This window comes from Aspergillus fumigatus, chromosome 6 (assembly GCF_000002655.1).
Source record: "Aspergillus fumigatus Af293 chromosome 6, whole genome shotgun sequence".
NCBI classification, from domain to species: Eukaryota; Fungi; Ascomycota; class Eurotiomycetes; order Eurotiales; family Aspergillaceae; genus Aspergillus; species Aspergillus fumigatus.
This window is the reverse complement of record NC_007199.1, coordinates 3,630,350-3,644,497: the sequence shown is the minus strand read 5'-3', so window position 1 is coordinate 3,644,497 and position 14,148 is coordinate 3,630,350. Positions and strand designations below refer to the sequence as shown.

Here is a 14,148-nt window from a genome sequence, read left to right as displayed (position 1 = left end):
CCTGATTGATGCCTGAGGCAGCACAAAGGATCAGGTGTTACGGAATATTTCACACCAGCGTACAATGAATGATCTTTGTTGGATCTGTTTCGCTGCATTGAGAGGAAGTAGAAAAGAACATTCACCATAGATAGATAGTCTAATAGTCAGACGTATTCAGCAAGTCAGAGACACACAGTTCTCCTCTCTAGGAATGGTACTGCACTCCTTAAATCGGCGATTTCATTCCTGTTTTACATAAGCAGAATCACATGTTCGTGATCATGATGGCTTGGCACCTTTTCTGTAACAAGATGCCGTCCTGTCTGAGCATCTGCCTGTGACCTGTCATGCAAAATGACACAAATCAGTTCGTTAACGAGATGAATTATTGACTAATTATTGTTAGTTTGTTTTCCGACAATGCTGGGGTAACTTTTTTCCTTAAGAAAATAAAAATTGGAAAAAGACAAGAGTGATTACCATGATATCTGATATTACTAGGTACAGGGTCCTAGCACCTTAGGGATGATGGTCAGATATACTAATATCGCTCTTCGTGCTATAGCTATATCCTCATGATCATGTTGTCTTACATCTGCAACAGAAAACATAACAATGCTCTGATCTGATCTGATGGCTTGACCAGGCATCACCAGTCACCTTTACCCCGCCGGACCTTCACAACAAGCAACTGGAGAGCTCCCCTTACCTTAATTTGTTATTTTGACGACCAGAAGAACTCTTTTTCTCTGTTCTCCCCTCTTCCTCCTCCGTCCTTTTTTTATCTGAAAGTTCCTTGAACGTCTTGCCTGCCATGGGGAAACTCCCCGCAGCCATCGTTATAGCCAGGTATGGTCGAAATTCATGAGCTTCTGATGTAGCAACGATCGGCTGACAACTTGACTGCAGGCATGGCGCTCGACTAGATGCTGCTGACAAAAATTGGCATCTCACCTCTCCCACCCCTTATGATCCTCCCCTTTCCTATGGCGGTTGGCTCCAGTCCCGCGCGCTCGGAGCTCGAATCATCAACCTACTCCAATCCTTCGACGACCAACCCCCCGTTTCGTCCATCGTACCATCAGATGAGCCAAAATTCCCCTCATCGCTCCCGAATTCCAAAAAGAAGCGCAGATTCATCATCCATACTTCTCCATATCTTCGTTGCGTGCAAACGGCCATCGCTGTCAGCTCAGGGATCAGCCAGCACTATACAGACAGCGACATCGTTCACCCCGCCGTCGCTTCCAACTCCACTCAGGCCAATGGACATTCTATGGGATCAACTGCAGACTCACGAAGCGGGTCCACCTCGAGCCCGATCACATCTTCCCCTTCACTGTCTGGTCCCAACAATCATCGGTGTCTTCTGCGCGTGGACGCGTTTCTTGGAGAGTGGCTGAGTCCAGACTACTTTGACCAGATCATCCCTCCCCCCAAGTCGGAAAGGCTCGTGGCTGCGGCCAAAGCCGAATTACTTCGGCGGGGGGACGACGTCGTTCCTGAAGCGGACACGGCTAACAAGCCGAGTACAGGCAACTTCCCTGGTGGCTGGGGTGGTTTCACGAACTCTGACACAGCTCGCGTGGATGGAACGGTAAACAGTGGTGGCCCTTCCCCGGGTGTCACCCACACTCCGGGCCAACGCACCCGTGCAGGGAGTTACGACAGTCTCAATTCTGCCCAAACCCCTCGCGCTAGAAGAATCCTCGGCAAAATCAACACTGATCTTCCACCGATTCCAGACGGCGCGTACGTGCCTCCTACGCCGAGCTACGCCATCTCGCCCTCCGACCCGATCCCTGTAGGATATGTTACGCACGCCCGCAACGCCTGTGTCAAGATTGACTACCAGTGGGACAGCATGCGTGAGCCCCAGAACTGGGGCAATGGAGGGGAGTACGGCGAAGAGTGGAGTGCCATGCATTCGCGCTTCCGTGCTGGCTTTGAGCGAATGCTTGCCTGGTACCGCGATAACGATCAAGGTGCTGGGACTGGCCGACCGCGGCGACATTCGCAACAGCCTGGAATCCACGGGGATCTACACCAGCCAGCTGACGAGGATGACGCGGACGACATCATCCTCATCGTGATAACTCACGGGGCGGGATGCAATGCCCTAGTTGGCGCGCTGACGAGAGAGCCTGTGCTGTTAGATTTCAAAACAGCCTCCCTTACCCTGTCTGTTCGCAAAGACAATGCGGACGACCAAACCGAGGCAGTCACTACACGGCAGCAATTCTTGTCCCCTGGGCCAGCCGAAGAGGCTCCTCTCACGAAAGCTTACAGCTTACGACTCGTGGCCTCGACTGATCATCTACGTCCTACCGTGACTCCAATCCAATCCACCTCCAGCTTGCCGTCACCTAACAGCGCGGTCACTCCCTCGATCTCTTCTTATCGTCATCGGCTTGCATTGCGTCCCTCGCTTTCACAGGGACAATTCATGATCGGTCCATCCCCGAATTCTGGTGTCGGGTCACGTTCTTGGTCTCTCTTGCGCCCCTCTACAGCGCCAAAGGGCTCCACTGGTCTATGGGGCTCCGCCTCTGTTATACACGAATCGGCCGACGATATTCTACCCAACTTTGGCGACCGGAGATCGACTTCTTCTGATGCCGTCGGTCCAGGTCAGGCAAACGGTTCTGCATCAAAGCCTGAGGATTCAGCCGCATGGTCCAACCTGCCTCAGAGAACCGTTTCACGGCGTGGTCTCTGGGGTAGTACACCAGCATCCAAGGACCGGGAAGCTGCTACCAGAAGGCGTTGGACGGTTACTGAAAGGAGGATCTAGTCGGCTTTGTGTCGCCACTTGTTTTTTGGTTTTACTTTCTTTACTTGAAATTCTATCAGGATACCTCGGGACGTTGGTTTGTCACTACCTTTTAAGTGTTTATTTGATTTGGATAAGGCGAGGCGTTCAGGAAATCACGGTATGACATCAACTATGTATACTCCGATTCACAAATCTGTACAAAACCGATAGTCATCACCACTTCCATCAATTGCCACAATCAGCTTTGCTCCCTGCAATATACGTAACTCGCTTCTTGGTGTCTATATTATCCTCGTATAGTACGTCATTTGTTTACTCTACAAATTGCACTGTGGAGTTTCTGACAAACCAGATGATCCGCCCGCGGATCCAGCTGTTGTAATTGGTGGTGGCAAGCTAGATCCTCGAGGTGCCTTGCAGCTGTGATGCCTCAGGCAGCGCCAGCTGGACTGGTCTTGTCTTTGGGCTCATTCAGCTAGCTGTTTGGTCCTCTTCCACTCCTCTTCTCCCCGCCTCTCCTCCTTGACATTGCTAGATCCTATAAATGATGACTCCAATTGAATTAGATGGTCTCACCATCACACATTCCTCCAACAGAACAGGACCGCCTGATTTGCGTCTGATTCACTACAACGATGTCTACCACGTGGAGTACGCTTGACCCCTCACCGACGGGCTACCTCGATGGATACTAACCGTGTCCCAGAGCTGGTTCCGCTGAACCTGTTGGCGGTGTCTCCAGATTCCAATCTGTGATCAACTACTATCGTTCTCACCCGCGGTTTACCGGACTCCCCGATGTCCTCACCTTCTTCTCCGGCGATGCCTTTAACCCCAGTCTTGAGAGCACAGTCACCAAAGGGCGACATATGGTACCGTTCCTGAACAAAGCAGGGACGGATGTAGCATGTGTTGGGGTATGTGAACGTTGCACGAAGACTTGATTGTGACCAGGAATGTGGCTAACATGCTGGCGGGTTGGACAGAATCACGATCTAGATTTCGGTGTCGCACAGTTTCGCCATCTGCGTAGCCAGTGCAGGTTTCCCTGGCTGCTTGCCAATGTTCTAGATCCGGCGCTGGGTTCGGACGTCTCGATCGCCAACTGCGAGAAAACAGTCATGCTAACATCGTCGAACGGACTCAAGGTTGGCGTTATTGGACTGGGAGAGCGAGAATGGTAGGTTATCGAGCGATAGTATAATCCTATGGTGTCAGGAGATGATTGACAATCCTAAGGCTAGGAACTATCAACTCCCTCCCTCCGGACCTGATCTATAAATCCGCCACTCAGACCGCGTTAGAGCTTGCACCGAATCTGCGCCAACAGGGCGCGGATATCATCGTTGCCGTCACCCACCAACGAGAACCGAACGACTATAAACTGGCGCAGAACCTCCCCCCTGGCACGATAGATCTCATATTAGGAGGCCATGATCATTTCTACGGGCATGCGGTGATCAATGACACCCATATCTTGCGGTCCGGCACCGACTTCAAACAGCTAAGTTATATCGAGGCGTGGCGCAAGACCGATGGGCCGGGATGGGACTTCAACATCGTCCGTCGCGATATAGTTCGCACGATTCCCGAAGATCCCGCCACCGTAGCCCTGGTTAGCCGGTTGACCTCGAGTCTTAAGGCGAAGCTGGAGAAGCCGGTCGGATACACTGTCCGACCGCTCGATGGTCGCTTTTCCACCGTTCGTCAGAAAGAGTCCAACCTAGGCAACTTTGTCTGCGATCTCATGCGATTCTACTATGCCGCCGACTGCGCTATGATGGCTGGTGGGACGATCCGCGGTGACCAGATCTACCCACCCGGTCTGCTACGGCTCAAGGATTTGTTAAACTGCTTCCCCTTCGAGGACCCGGTGGTATTGCTCCGTATCAAGGGCTCCGCACTTATGGATGCTCTGGAAAACGGGGTGAGCCAGCTTCCCGCCCTCGACGGACGCTTCCCACAGGTATCGAACATCTCCTTTAGCTACAACCCGTCCGAACCCCCTGGCTCGCGCCTCAACTGGGCCAAGGTAGGCGGACAACCGATCGCGTTCGAACGGAGCTACGTCCTCGCGACAAGGGGCTACATGGCCCGCGGAAAGGACGGGTTCGCATCGCTTCTTGTGAAGTCTGCCGGAGGCGAGGTGGAAGAGATTGTCGACGAAGAGAACGGCGTGATGATCAGCACCATCCTCCGCCAATACTTCCTCAGCCTCCGGATCTTGGGCAAGTGGCAGCGCTGGAGCAAAAGTCTATCCCGGCACTGGGCCAAAGTCCACCAGAATCTCCACTGCGAGGGCTGGCTGAAACCCGCCTCCGCGCAAGCCTCCCCCGTCTCCGAAAAGGCGCCCAGCCGGCTTTTCGTGTCACGACCGAGTCTCAAACGCACAAAGCACTATTACTACGGCCGGTTCGCCAATATCGAAGGCAACGGGACTGCGGGGGTCCGCGAAGACGAGGAGGAGGGCACAAGCATGGACTCGGACTCGGATTCGGACCCGGAGATCTTGACCTCCCCGCAGCCAACCACCAACTACGTCACCCTGCCTGCCCGCTCCGCCGCGGAAGAAGAACGTCGACTGCGGCTTGCGCGCCGGGCGGTCCGGAAATGGATGCGGGCCGCTGGATTCGAGCCCACAACACTCAATACAGCCGATGATGCTCAGGGGTTCACGCCGGCGTGGACGCCTGGCATTGCACCCAGGCTGGAGGGGCGCATCGTTATCGAAAAGTAGTGCCGACTGCGTAGTCGCAATACGTGAGTCAAGTTGCATTATTTTGGAGCTCTGCGAGCACGATTACTTCTTATTTACGCACACTAGAGTACGACTTACGATATATGACCAATGGATGATATACTTGGTATTGGCACTTGTTCATTGACATTCCATCATTCCATTTCCCCCCATAGTCGTATTCATGAACGACGTCACATGAGAACATGAAACGTAGCAGCCACTGCTGGATGACTCAAGTCGTACTCTCTTCCTTCGCCTTGAGCAGGTATTCCCCTCCTCTCCAGGCTTTGTAGACACCGTACAAACCACTCACAGGCCAGAGGTTCCACACAATGTCCCGGATATATCCCCAACCCTTACAGCCATTACCGTCTTCGGGCGCCGCAAGTCTAACACGAACCTTTTGATACAGATCCGGTAGATAAGACGCATGGTATCTCTCCCTCAGCTGGTCGTATTTCCTCTTGTCGTATAAAGACCAGAATTCATCTTCGGTGTAGTACGCATGCGCATACAACCACTTCTTTCCGCCGAGTTCGCGCACCTTGCCTTCCAGTCGGCGATTCTGGGCGATGAATTGATCAGGGTTGCTGTGGAAGGGAGACGGAGCCCACAGACCAAAGTTCATGAGATACCCGTCATCCTCTGGATCGGTAGATGGCGGGACTGGATTTTTTGAATCAGCACTTGACATCAGCCCCTCCGAACGCCGCAGAGGACACAGCCAGATAGGGTAGGCGCCAAAGTTCTGTTTTTGGTCCAGCCAGTCGAGGAACTCGGTTGTCGCAGCATATGGTACCGCCACGTCTTGGATGATGTACCGCTTCGAGTGTCCGCTTTCGTGGAGAGCGTGGTACATCACCCGTGTATGCATGAAATAATCCAGAATATAGCGTGTGATGCGGTTGAATGGAACTAGGAAATACGAATAGGCGTATCGGGCAACCCAGAACCCGCCCCGGTCATAGCGAAAAAGGTAGTCGGTCAAGGGGATGTAGTCTGGTTTTCTTGAAGATGTGTTGGCACGTTTCTGCGCATGAAGATAAAACCATGGATCCCGAGCGCCGGTGAAGCGTTGAGGTCTGACATTTGCAGGCAGAGAATCGATTAGTCGTCCTGTACAGACGACGATGTGATCCCTGGCGAAGACGATCCCGTCGAGGTAATCGATCTGCGGATCTGCAGCCGCGGCGCGGAAGATGTCCATGGCATGAGTCATGCATGACGCGGACTCGTACTTCAGCTCGACATAAGGTTTTGCCTGCTGACATTGTACCTCGAGCAATGTGACGACACCAAGAGTGCCGAATGCCGATGCAGCGCCCCAGAAGAGATCGGGATCCGAGCTCTTCGACGCAATTCGTACCTCGCCGTTTGGCAGGACTATCTCAATCCAATTTACAGTGGCATCAAAGAAACCGTGCCGAAAAGAGCTGCTTTCGCCGGAAGTGCCGGAAAATCCTCCCCCGGCCGTGATACCAGGAAACTCCATCACAACAAGAGGGACCAGGCCAGCAGCCAGAGTGGCCCGGACAAGGTGGTCCATCGGGACATTGGGTTCGACCAGCACTGTTTGAGCTTCGCAATCGGTGCGTATCACATGATTTAGATGTGCTGTGTTGACGGTGTTATTGTGATGATGTTGAGACTGCCGTGTACTATTCGTCGAGCCATGATAGATGCGAAAAGGTTGTCGGCGACTGTGAAATTTTCGGACCTGGCCTGCAATGGTCGCTACAGCCTTGTTGTGATCGTCCATGTTGTTAGGACCAGGGGCTTTGTAGGAATCGGGGAGAGCGTGTGGTGACGTAAAGTAATAATGCCGTGTCCAAGCTTGTACCCACACCAACTAGGCTGCCGAATTACTCCGTAGTGACTCGACTAACGCAGGGTAGGTCGGCAACAGTCGCGTTCCGGGCCGACTGGTGGTTTCAAACATTGCGAGTTTCAGAAAAATATACCGATTTTGCAATGCACGCGCAACACACGCGATCGTTTAAACTTTCCGACAGAGGCTATCACAACGACCGCGCACACTGTGCTCTGCAGCAATTCTCCAGTGTTTCGGCTCCTTGCTTGGTGTTTCTCGTAACCATCCTTATCAAATCATCATTGAACTCCAACGGGTCGCGCACCGGACAGGTTCACGACCCTTCCACCGCCGCCGGCAGCAGCGGCAGCGAACTGAGATGTCATCGCTGATGGGGGCTGCACCCATCCAGGCACAGTATCATCTTCTCCTTCGCGTGCAGAGATGGTTTGCCAGACATTTGGAAAGCCAGTAGGCAAGGCACCACGAAGGCGGGCACCGGGAATCGCAAACCGAGGATTCCGGTGCGTAAGGTATCCGCGCATCAGACCTTGAGTCAGGAGCGATGCAAGAATGGACTCGAGCTCGCGCATCATAGGTGTTGGTTTGTCATGTCCTTGATCTAGATGGTGAGCGTACGGATCTAGCTCAAATTGACTGTAGTCTGCATCTATCTCGCCATCGATCAGGGCGCCCGTCGGATTCTCCTGCCATCGGCCCAGAGCATCAAAGTATCCGTCTGGAGCAAGATAATCCCTATACTTGGATTGCAAGGTAGTGACAGACTCCAGCTCACCGGCGTCTACGCCACTCACTCCAGTGAAGTCTGGATCCAATACCTTGAAGACGATCTGTGACCCGGAGCTATTGCTACCAGCTCTTGCGTCCTGCGCTCTGCTGGGTTGTATAACTCCGATAGCTCCGAGGGATGCCTGAGTATGTTGCGATTGCAGCCATCGCACAGCTGTTTCCAGCTTGCTCAAGTAAAGATATGGTGGTGGTCCACGCTGGGATTGCCCTTGGGGATCCCCGTGGAAGCCAGCATGAATAAACACCTTACGTGCTAATGACCGCCATACTAGAATCTCACATCGGTTCCGCAAAGGAAGCAAGATGCCTCGTTTTGCATACCATTCAGTCGTCGGCGAGTCCACAGCCAGATGCTCCCGGAAAGCAATGTAGTCTCCACGAACGATCAATTGGCAAATCGGGATGAATCGTTCTGCGAGTCCTTCGCATTCAGCTTTTTGCAAGAGCTGCAGGGAAGGGAAGCGGCCCATGATGATGTTGCATGGGATAAGGTACGTGAGAATCATGCGTTTCTGACTGACAGCCTGGCGGTGACACTGGTCGTAGGCAGCTTGCAGCGCGATCTGCGCCGGATAAAAAAGGTTGTTGGAGAACAAATAGCGCCCGAGGTAGTAGAGATAAGTGACTCGCTGAGAAGCTGGGAAGTACTTCAGAGGCGGTGATTGGGCACTGATGCTGGCAAACATTTGTTCCGCATTTCGCAACTTGCCGCACTGGATGATTCTTTCAGCCGATACGTAATTGATAACGATGAACGGTATGTCGGGGATCAATGCATACCTGAAAAAGTAGTTTCAAGCACAGATTGGCCATGAGATAGATGCCCACTCGCTTGCCCTCAGGTTTTCCATGAATCCCTGGAGTGCCACTACGATCGGTAAGGCACTTGATGAAGGCCTCACGGACGACGTTTGCAGACTGCTCCACGAGGGTGACTTTCTCAACACTCTCTTCCTGGTTCGAACTACCCTCCTGCCTCAACAGGTGTGCAATCAATTCCGGCCGACGGTCCAGACCCATTGCTAACTTTGCAAGGACTTTGGACAAATAGAGGACGGTCGGTAGCACTACGACACCCATCTGACTGTCGCCGAGAGCTATGACGCATTGGCTGTTTGGTTTGAAAAGGCACGAATCAGTTTATCGCGTCACCAAAGTGGAAATATCGGTCAGAAGCTCGCTGTTGATCGAGCCCGAGACAGTAAGATCTTATAGTCGGGAAATAGATGGCAGCGACTTACTTGAGAAGTCCCTTAAGTAGGTTATACGTCTCAAGGAGGTTGTCGACGTTGACATCGCGAAGGAAGCAGAAATATAACTTCATAAATGTAGGGAAGGCCGCCCACGAGCTAGCTCCTTTGGTGCGCGGCACAACCTCTTCGCATCGTCGTAACAAGTTTCCTTCTTTTGGCGATCCGCTGGGGTATTGTTGTCGCAGCTCGTCCACCATCTGTCGGTACGCGTCGGGGAGAGGAGGCTCGATCTGCAAGAAATCCTGGAGCCTGGCTCCATCGCGCTCTTTCACAATATCAGCAATTCCTGCTAGGAAGCGATCCAGTACAGGGGTGCCCTGGCCCGCCATAGTTGGTAGTCACGAGAAGCAGCAATAGAAGGAATAGACTACGTCGGAAAGGTCGTGGATAGCTTCAAGTTGTTGGCGGTCATGGAAGCTCAGCGGTCGTACGAACTGAGAGAAAAGTAGAAAGTATCGCTAGGAGCGCATTATTCTCATTATGCAATAAATAAAAACAATTGGGATCGTAAGCAGCGCAAAGAATGCGGTGGAGCGTGTCTTCTATGGCGGAGAGACTTGACAAACCGCGAAAGAAGCGGAAGAAGCTCCGGTGTTTAAGCTCTTTGTGGCGGGCGGAAGAGGCAATAACTGACCACAGACCACTAATCCCTTTTGTGGTTAGCTTTATTCTTAGGTTGTTTTGAGAAACGACAGCACACCTGTCTACTCTGTTGGCAGCGGTGACTATTAGGCAGAGCACAGAAGGATAAGTCAAAGTGTATATTTTGGACTTCAAGATCAGGACTTATTGATACTCGTAGTGGGTCCACACATCATCCGTATCCCTGCACATGTCCATATTACAAGGATGGGTGATCGATTAAGCTCGAGATGGCGAACGTATGAGCCCAGATTGAGCACAACATCTTGAAGTCTACTGCAAGATACAAGGTCTTCTGTAGCTTCGCCTGGGGATATCTGCTTCAGTCAAGCATGTCACACTAACGATCAGCCGCCGCCAGAAGCAAAAGGGAAGCCACATCAGCGGCAATGACAGATGGGAAAGAACTTCAAACAAGTATTCTGTCTGTCAGTGTTCGGAGAATAGGTAACTTCTTTGGCTGCGCTGTCTACGCTTTTGATTCGCTCTGGGAATGGTGTCTTAAGCAATTGGTCGGAAATGTTGGAATTTGCGAGGGGTGCATCAATGCCACATGTGATGGAAATGGAAACCACGGCTCGCTACAGGGTACCTTATCCAATTTATTTTGAGGACTGAAAGGCTCCATAGATGTCTTCGCTTGGAGAAAAAGGTAGGGGACGTTAGGGGAAGCTTAAACTAAATATGCCTGCCAATAACCTCGGGCGTTTGCGCAAGATCCTGGAGATCACTCCTGCAAATACAAAGGACTGCCTTATCATAAGCGTATGGCGCTAGGAGGCTTGCTATCCTATGAAATGACTTTACAGCCTACAGGGAGAGCATTGGAGTTCCGATCATATACACAACAGTCTGATTACAAGTCTCTCTGGGCAATATTTGTGAGGTTTAGGTATCCCAAGTCCGGTGCCTGCTCTTTCGAAATGTGGCTCGCTAATAATCTATTGCTTTGCTATATTTCGGAATACCACCATTTTAGGATTGCATTTCAGTTGGAAGAAACAAGCTTTAGGTCATTGAGTTCGGTGCTGAGGTGCTCAGGCGCTATTATGATCTGTGATTGGTGAAGTGAATGAACTCGTTTCTCGTTATAATGGTAGAGTGCTGCTCCACTATATTCAGGAGATAGACAATTCATTGTTCACCTACCTCGGGTGAGTATTCATCTTCGAAAGGTTTTCAAACTTGATCAAAATAACGCACCCCTGCAATATCTTGCAAAATGATGATGCTGGGCGTCGTGGGACGAGAACAATCACAGGGAAGCAGCAAACACTTCTTTCCCCCATCCACTTTCACATGAATGCGATCCACTCGCCTACGTCATGCTTGAACCATACCACCTTCCTTAGAACATACCAGGAAAAGACCTATCTCAGATACAATTGAAAAGAAGCCTGATTTCCTGCTTAATTCCCTTCCTGTAAGCAATTCGTTCAATATTACCTTCGCTTTTCATACTTCCTCTTGTCTTCAGCCCCCCACTTCATCGTCCAACTGCGCGATTAAGTGTTAGCCTGCTATAATTTGTCTTGTGCAAAGTCGCAATATCCCTCCTACGATAGACTGAGTGTTCATCTTCTATGGCTCAATCAAAAGCCAAGTCCACAATTGTGGACTTCTTCACACATCCTTTCCTTGTGGTGTTCAGTTTAGTCTATATGCTATTCCAGAATATCCTCACCTGGATTTTCTCTCCTGCTCCGCCGCCTCCAGCATCAACTGCCAATGGTCTTCCCAAGAAAAGAGTAGCTGTCATTGGTGCTGGTTTGACTGGCGTATCGTCCGCGGCGCACTGCATTGGACATGGATTCGATGTGCAACTATTCGAAGCCCGTCCCAAGGATAAAGGCCTCGGAGGAATCTGGAGCGTATGTTGTGTTCTCTATGGAGTTGATTTGAATTCTGCTAATGCATGGGCCGTTAGCGTGTCAACTCTACCTCATCCTTGCAGGTTCATAGTATAATGTACCGTTTCCACCCATCGGTGAAATACACCACCGCCTATCCTTCTCAGCAGGAAATTCGCGACCAGATCATTGACGTGTGGAAACGCTACGGCCTCCAGAAGCGTACCGCTTTCGACACTCCAGTTACGTCTGTCAAACAGACAAAGGACGGTAAATGGATCATCAACGACAACGAGGAAGAGTATGGTCGCTTCGATGGCGTGATCGCGTCTGTTGGCGTTTGCGGCGATCCAAAGATGCCTCCTCTTCCAGATCAAGGCCGCTTCAAAGGCAAGATTTTCCACTCTTCTGAGCTCGATGGGAAAGACGTCGAGGGCAAGAAGGTGCTCATCATTGGCGGAGGCGCCAGTGCCATCGAAGCGTTGGAATTTGCCGTCAAGTCTAAGGCGCGTGCGATTGACGTGCTGTCACGGTCTGATAAGTGGATCATCCCGCGCAATGTATTCGTCCAATCGCTGCTAGCCATGAATATCTTTGGACAGGAAACATTTTTGTCATGGATTCCGGAGTGGTTGCTACACAAGCTTTTCTATCGCGATCTCCAGGACATTGCCCCGTCAAGCGGTCTGTACACCGAAACTCCCATGGCCAACTCGGAGCTCTTTGACCAAATCCGCCAGGGTAAAGCACGCTGGCTACGCGGAGACATTGTCTCTCTCACAGAGGACGGTGTCATGTTCAATCATCGCTCACATGGAGTCCCCAAGGGTGGCCCCGGACATGAATCGGTTGTTCCTGGAGATGTGATCATCATGGCAACGGGCTTCAAGCGTCCATCGCTGAACTTCCTGCCAAACGATTGTTTCGAAGACCCATACGGTCCACCCAGCTGGTATCTCCAGGTCTTCCCGCCCAAGTACACGAGCATCTGCGCCAACAACAGCACCTACATCAATGCCATCGGCACTGTGGGAAACATGCACATTGGTATATACACACGCTTCCTATTGATGTTCCTGGTTGATCCTCTATCGCGGCCGACGGAAGGTAGGATGAAGACATGGATCGACTTTACGCGCTTTATGAAACGGCTGGCTCCGACAGGCGCGTTTGACTTCTTCACTTACGCCGAATTGATCTACTGGTACATCTTCGTAATTCTTGTCAACCCGTTTCGCTGGAAGTGGGCGCCATTCGTGCTCTTTGGCATTGGCCGTACGCTTCCGCTGGAGGTAGTCAGGCAAGAAGAATCGTTCCGACAACAATTGAGGAAACAGCATTAGATTCTCCGGACGGTTTTAATGCTTACCATGCAGCACTCTTGAATGGGATGTTAACCCGGAAGGTGTTCCATCATGATACATATGACTACCCTTTTCTCTTTATGCTTATCCCAAAATGTATTGACATTACTGTAGAGAGCACTTATAAAAGATTGCACTTTTGTTTTTATATCAATATCTTCCTCATTAATTGCCTCAAGCTTACGAGATAAAACAAGGATCGAACCAAGTCAAGGAGCATTAGGGACGTAAATGCTTGCCCAGTATTGGTGAAATCTAGCTAGCCGCGAGAGCTTCACTTCATTCTTTCTTAATCTCTGGTATCTTCCTCTCAATATTGTACACAAGGTTTCCCTTACGCAATATCTTGTAAGGAATAACACGTCTCTCCTCCAGCCACATGATAGGATACAAGATGACAACACCAAGCAGACAGAAGAGAGTCGCAAATGATTGAAAAGCAAGAACAAAGAGATGCCCAACATGGGGAACCAGAAACTTGATCCACTCTGACACCTGGTAAAGATCTTCTTGCTTGGTGATGTAGTAGAGAGTATGATTCCCGTTCACCATTGACGGCTTCTGGACTCCTGAATCCGTGGTAAGGTTGATGACCGTGGTGAGTCTGACTGGAGAGACGTGGAATGGGACCACCCATATTGAGAATATCTGCGACATGGTAATATAAAGAGTGAGATGGCTTTCATCATAGGCTGGGGACTGTTAGCAACCCGCAATATCAGTAACTTAGCTATGAACACTTGCCTATGGAATGAATTTGGTGCTCTATTCGGGGCGACATGATCTTGTACCACTGGAAGATCTTGATGATGAACCAACGGCTGCCATCATAACTCGGAACCCGGCAGAATGGATGTACGAATGCTGCTGATGGTGTGAAGTATTTCTCTATCGTTTCCTGCTGAATTGATGGTGGTGACT

The 14,148-nt window shown here is 51.0% G+C and overlaps 6 protein-coding genes across 6 annotated transcripts; 3 read left to right on the top strand and 3 right to left on the bottom strand.

The window, feature by feature from the left end:
* The first annotated feature begins 152 nt into the window (after window positions 1–152).
* Window positions 153–3,045, top strand: AFUA_6G14320 (uncharacterized protein). Its single transcript, XM_746213.2, has 3 exons — window positions 153–483; window positions 548–831; window positions 892–3,045. Exons 2-3 carry the CDS (start codon window positions 797–799, stop codon window positions 2,774–2,776), a joined length of 1,920 nt encoding a protein of 639 aa, XP_751306.1. The 5' UTR covers window positions 153–483; window positions 548–796; the 3' UTR covers window positions 2,777–3,045.
* Window positions 3,046–3,234: 189 nt separating this feature from the next.
* On the top strand, window positions 3,235–5,495 carry AFUA_6G14310 (putative 5'-nucleotidase; the record flags this gene model as incomplete). The annotated part of the gene is made up of 4 exons (XM_746212.2): window positions 3,235–3,409; window positions 3,465–3,675; window positions 3,745–3,938; window positions 3,998–5,495. Exons 1-4 carry the CDS (start codon window positions 3,303–3,305, stop codon window positions 5,493–5,495), a joined length of 2,010 nt encoding a protein of 669 aa, XP_751305.2. The 5' UTR covers window positions 3,235–3,302.
* A 235-nt stretch (window positions 5,496–5,730) lies between these two features.
* On the bottom strand, window positions 5,731–7,257 carry AFUA_6G14300 (FAD-binding oxidoreductase; the record flags this gene model as incomplete). Its single annotated transcript, XM_746211.1, has 1 exon — window positions 5,731–7,257. The coding sequence occupies one exon, from the start codon at window positions 7,255–7,257 to the stop codon at window positions 5,731–5,733; it is 1,527 nt and encodes a 508-aa protein (XP_751304.1).
* Window positions 7,258–7,607: 350 nt separating this feature from the next.
* Window positions 7,608–9,963, bottom strand: AFUA_6G14290 (uncharacterized protein; the record flags this gene model as incomplete). Its single annotated transcript, XM_746210.2, has 3 exons — window positions 9,360–9,963; window positions 8,899–9,229; window positions 7,608–8,831 (listed from the first exon to the last, which is right to left on the bottom strand). The coding sequence occupies exons 1-3, from the start codon at window positions 9,698–9,700 to the stop codon at window positions 7,608–7,610; spliced, it is 1,896 nt and encodes a 631-aa protein (XP_751303.1). The 5' UTR covers window positions 9,701–9,963.
* An 880-nt stretch (window positions 9,964–10,843) lies between these two features.
* AFUA_6G14280 (flavin-containing monooxygenase) lies at window positions 10,844–13,374 on the top strand. The gene is made up of 2 exons (XM_077805126.1): window positions 10,844–11,884; window positions 11,941–13,374. Exons 1-2 carry the CDS (start codon window positions 11,597–11,599, stop codon window positions 13,204–13,206), a joined length of 1,554 nt encoding a protein of 517 aa, XP_077661257.1. The 5' UTR covers window positions 10,844–11,596; the 3' UTR covers window positions 13,207–13,374.
* A 132-nt stretch (window positions 13,375–13,506) lies between these two features.
* On the bottom strand, window positions 13,507–13,925 carry AFUA_6G14270 (uncharacterized protein; the record flags this gene model as incomplete). The annotated part of the gene is made up of 1 exon (XM_746208.2): window positions 13,507–13,925. The coding sequence occupies exon 1, from the start codon at window positions 13,882–13,884 to the stop codon at window positions 13,507–13,509; it is 378 nt and encodes a 125-aa protein (XP_751301.1). The 5' UTR covers window positions 13,885–13,925.
* Window positions 13,926–14,148: the final 223 nt, after the last annotated feature.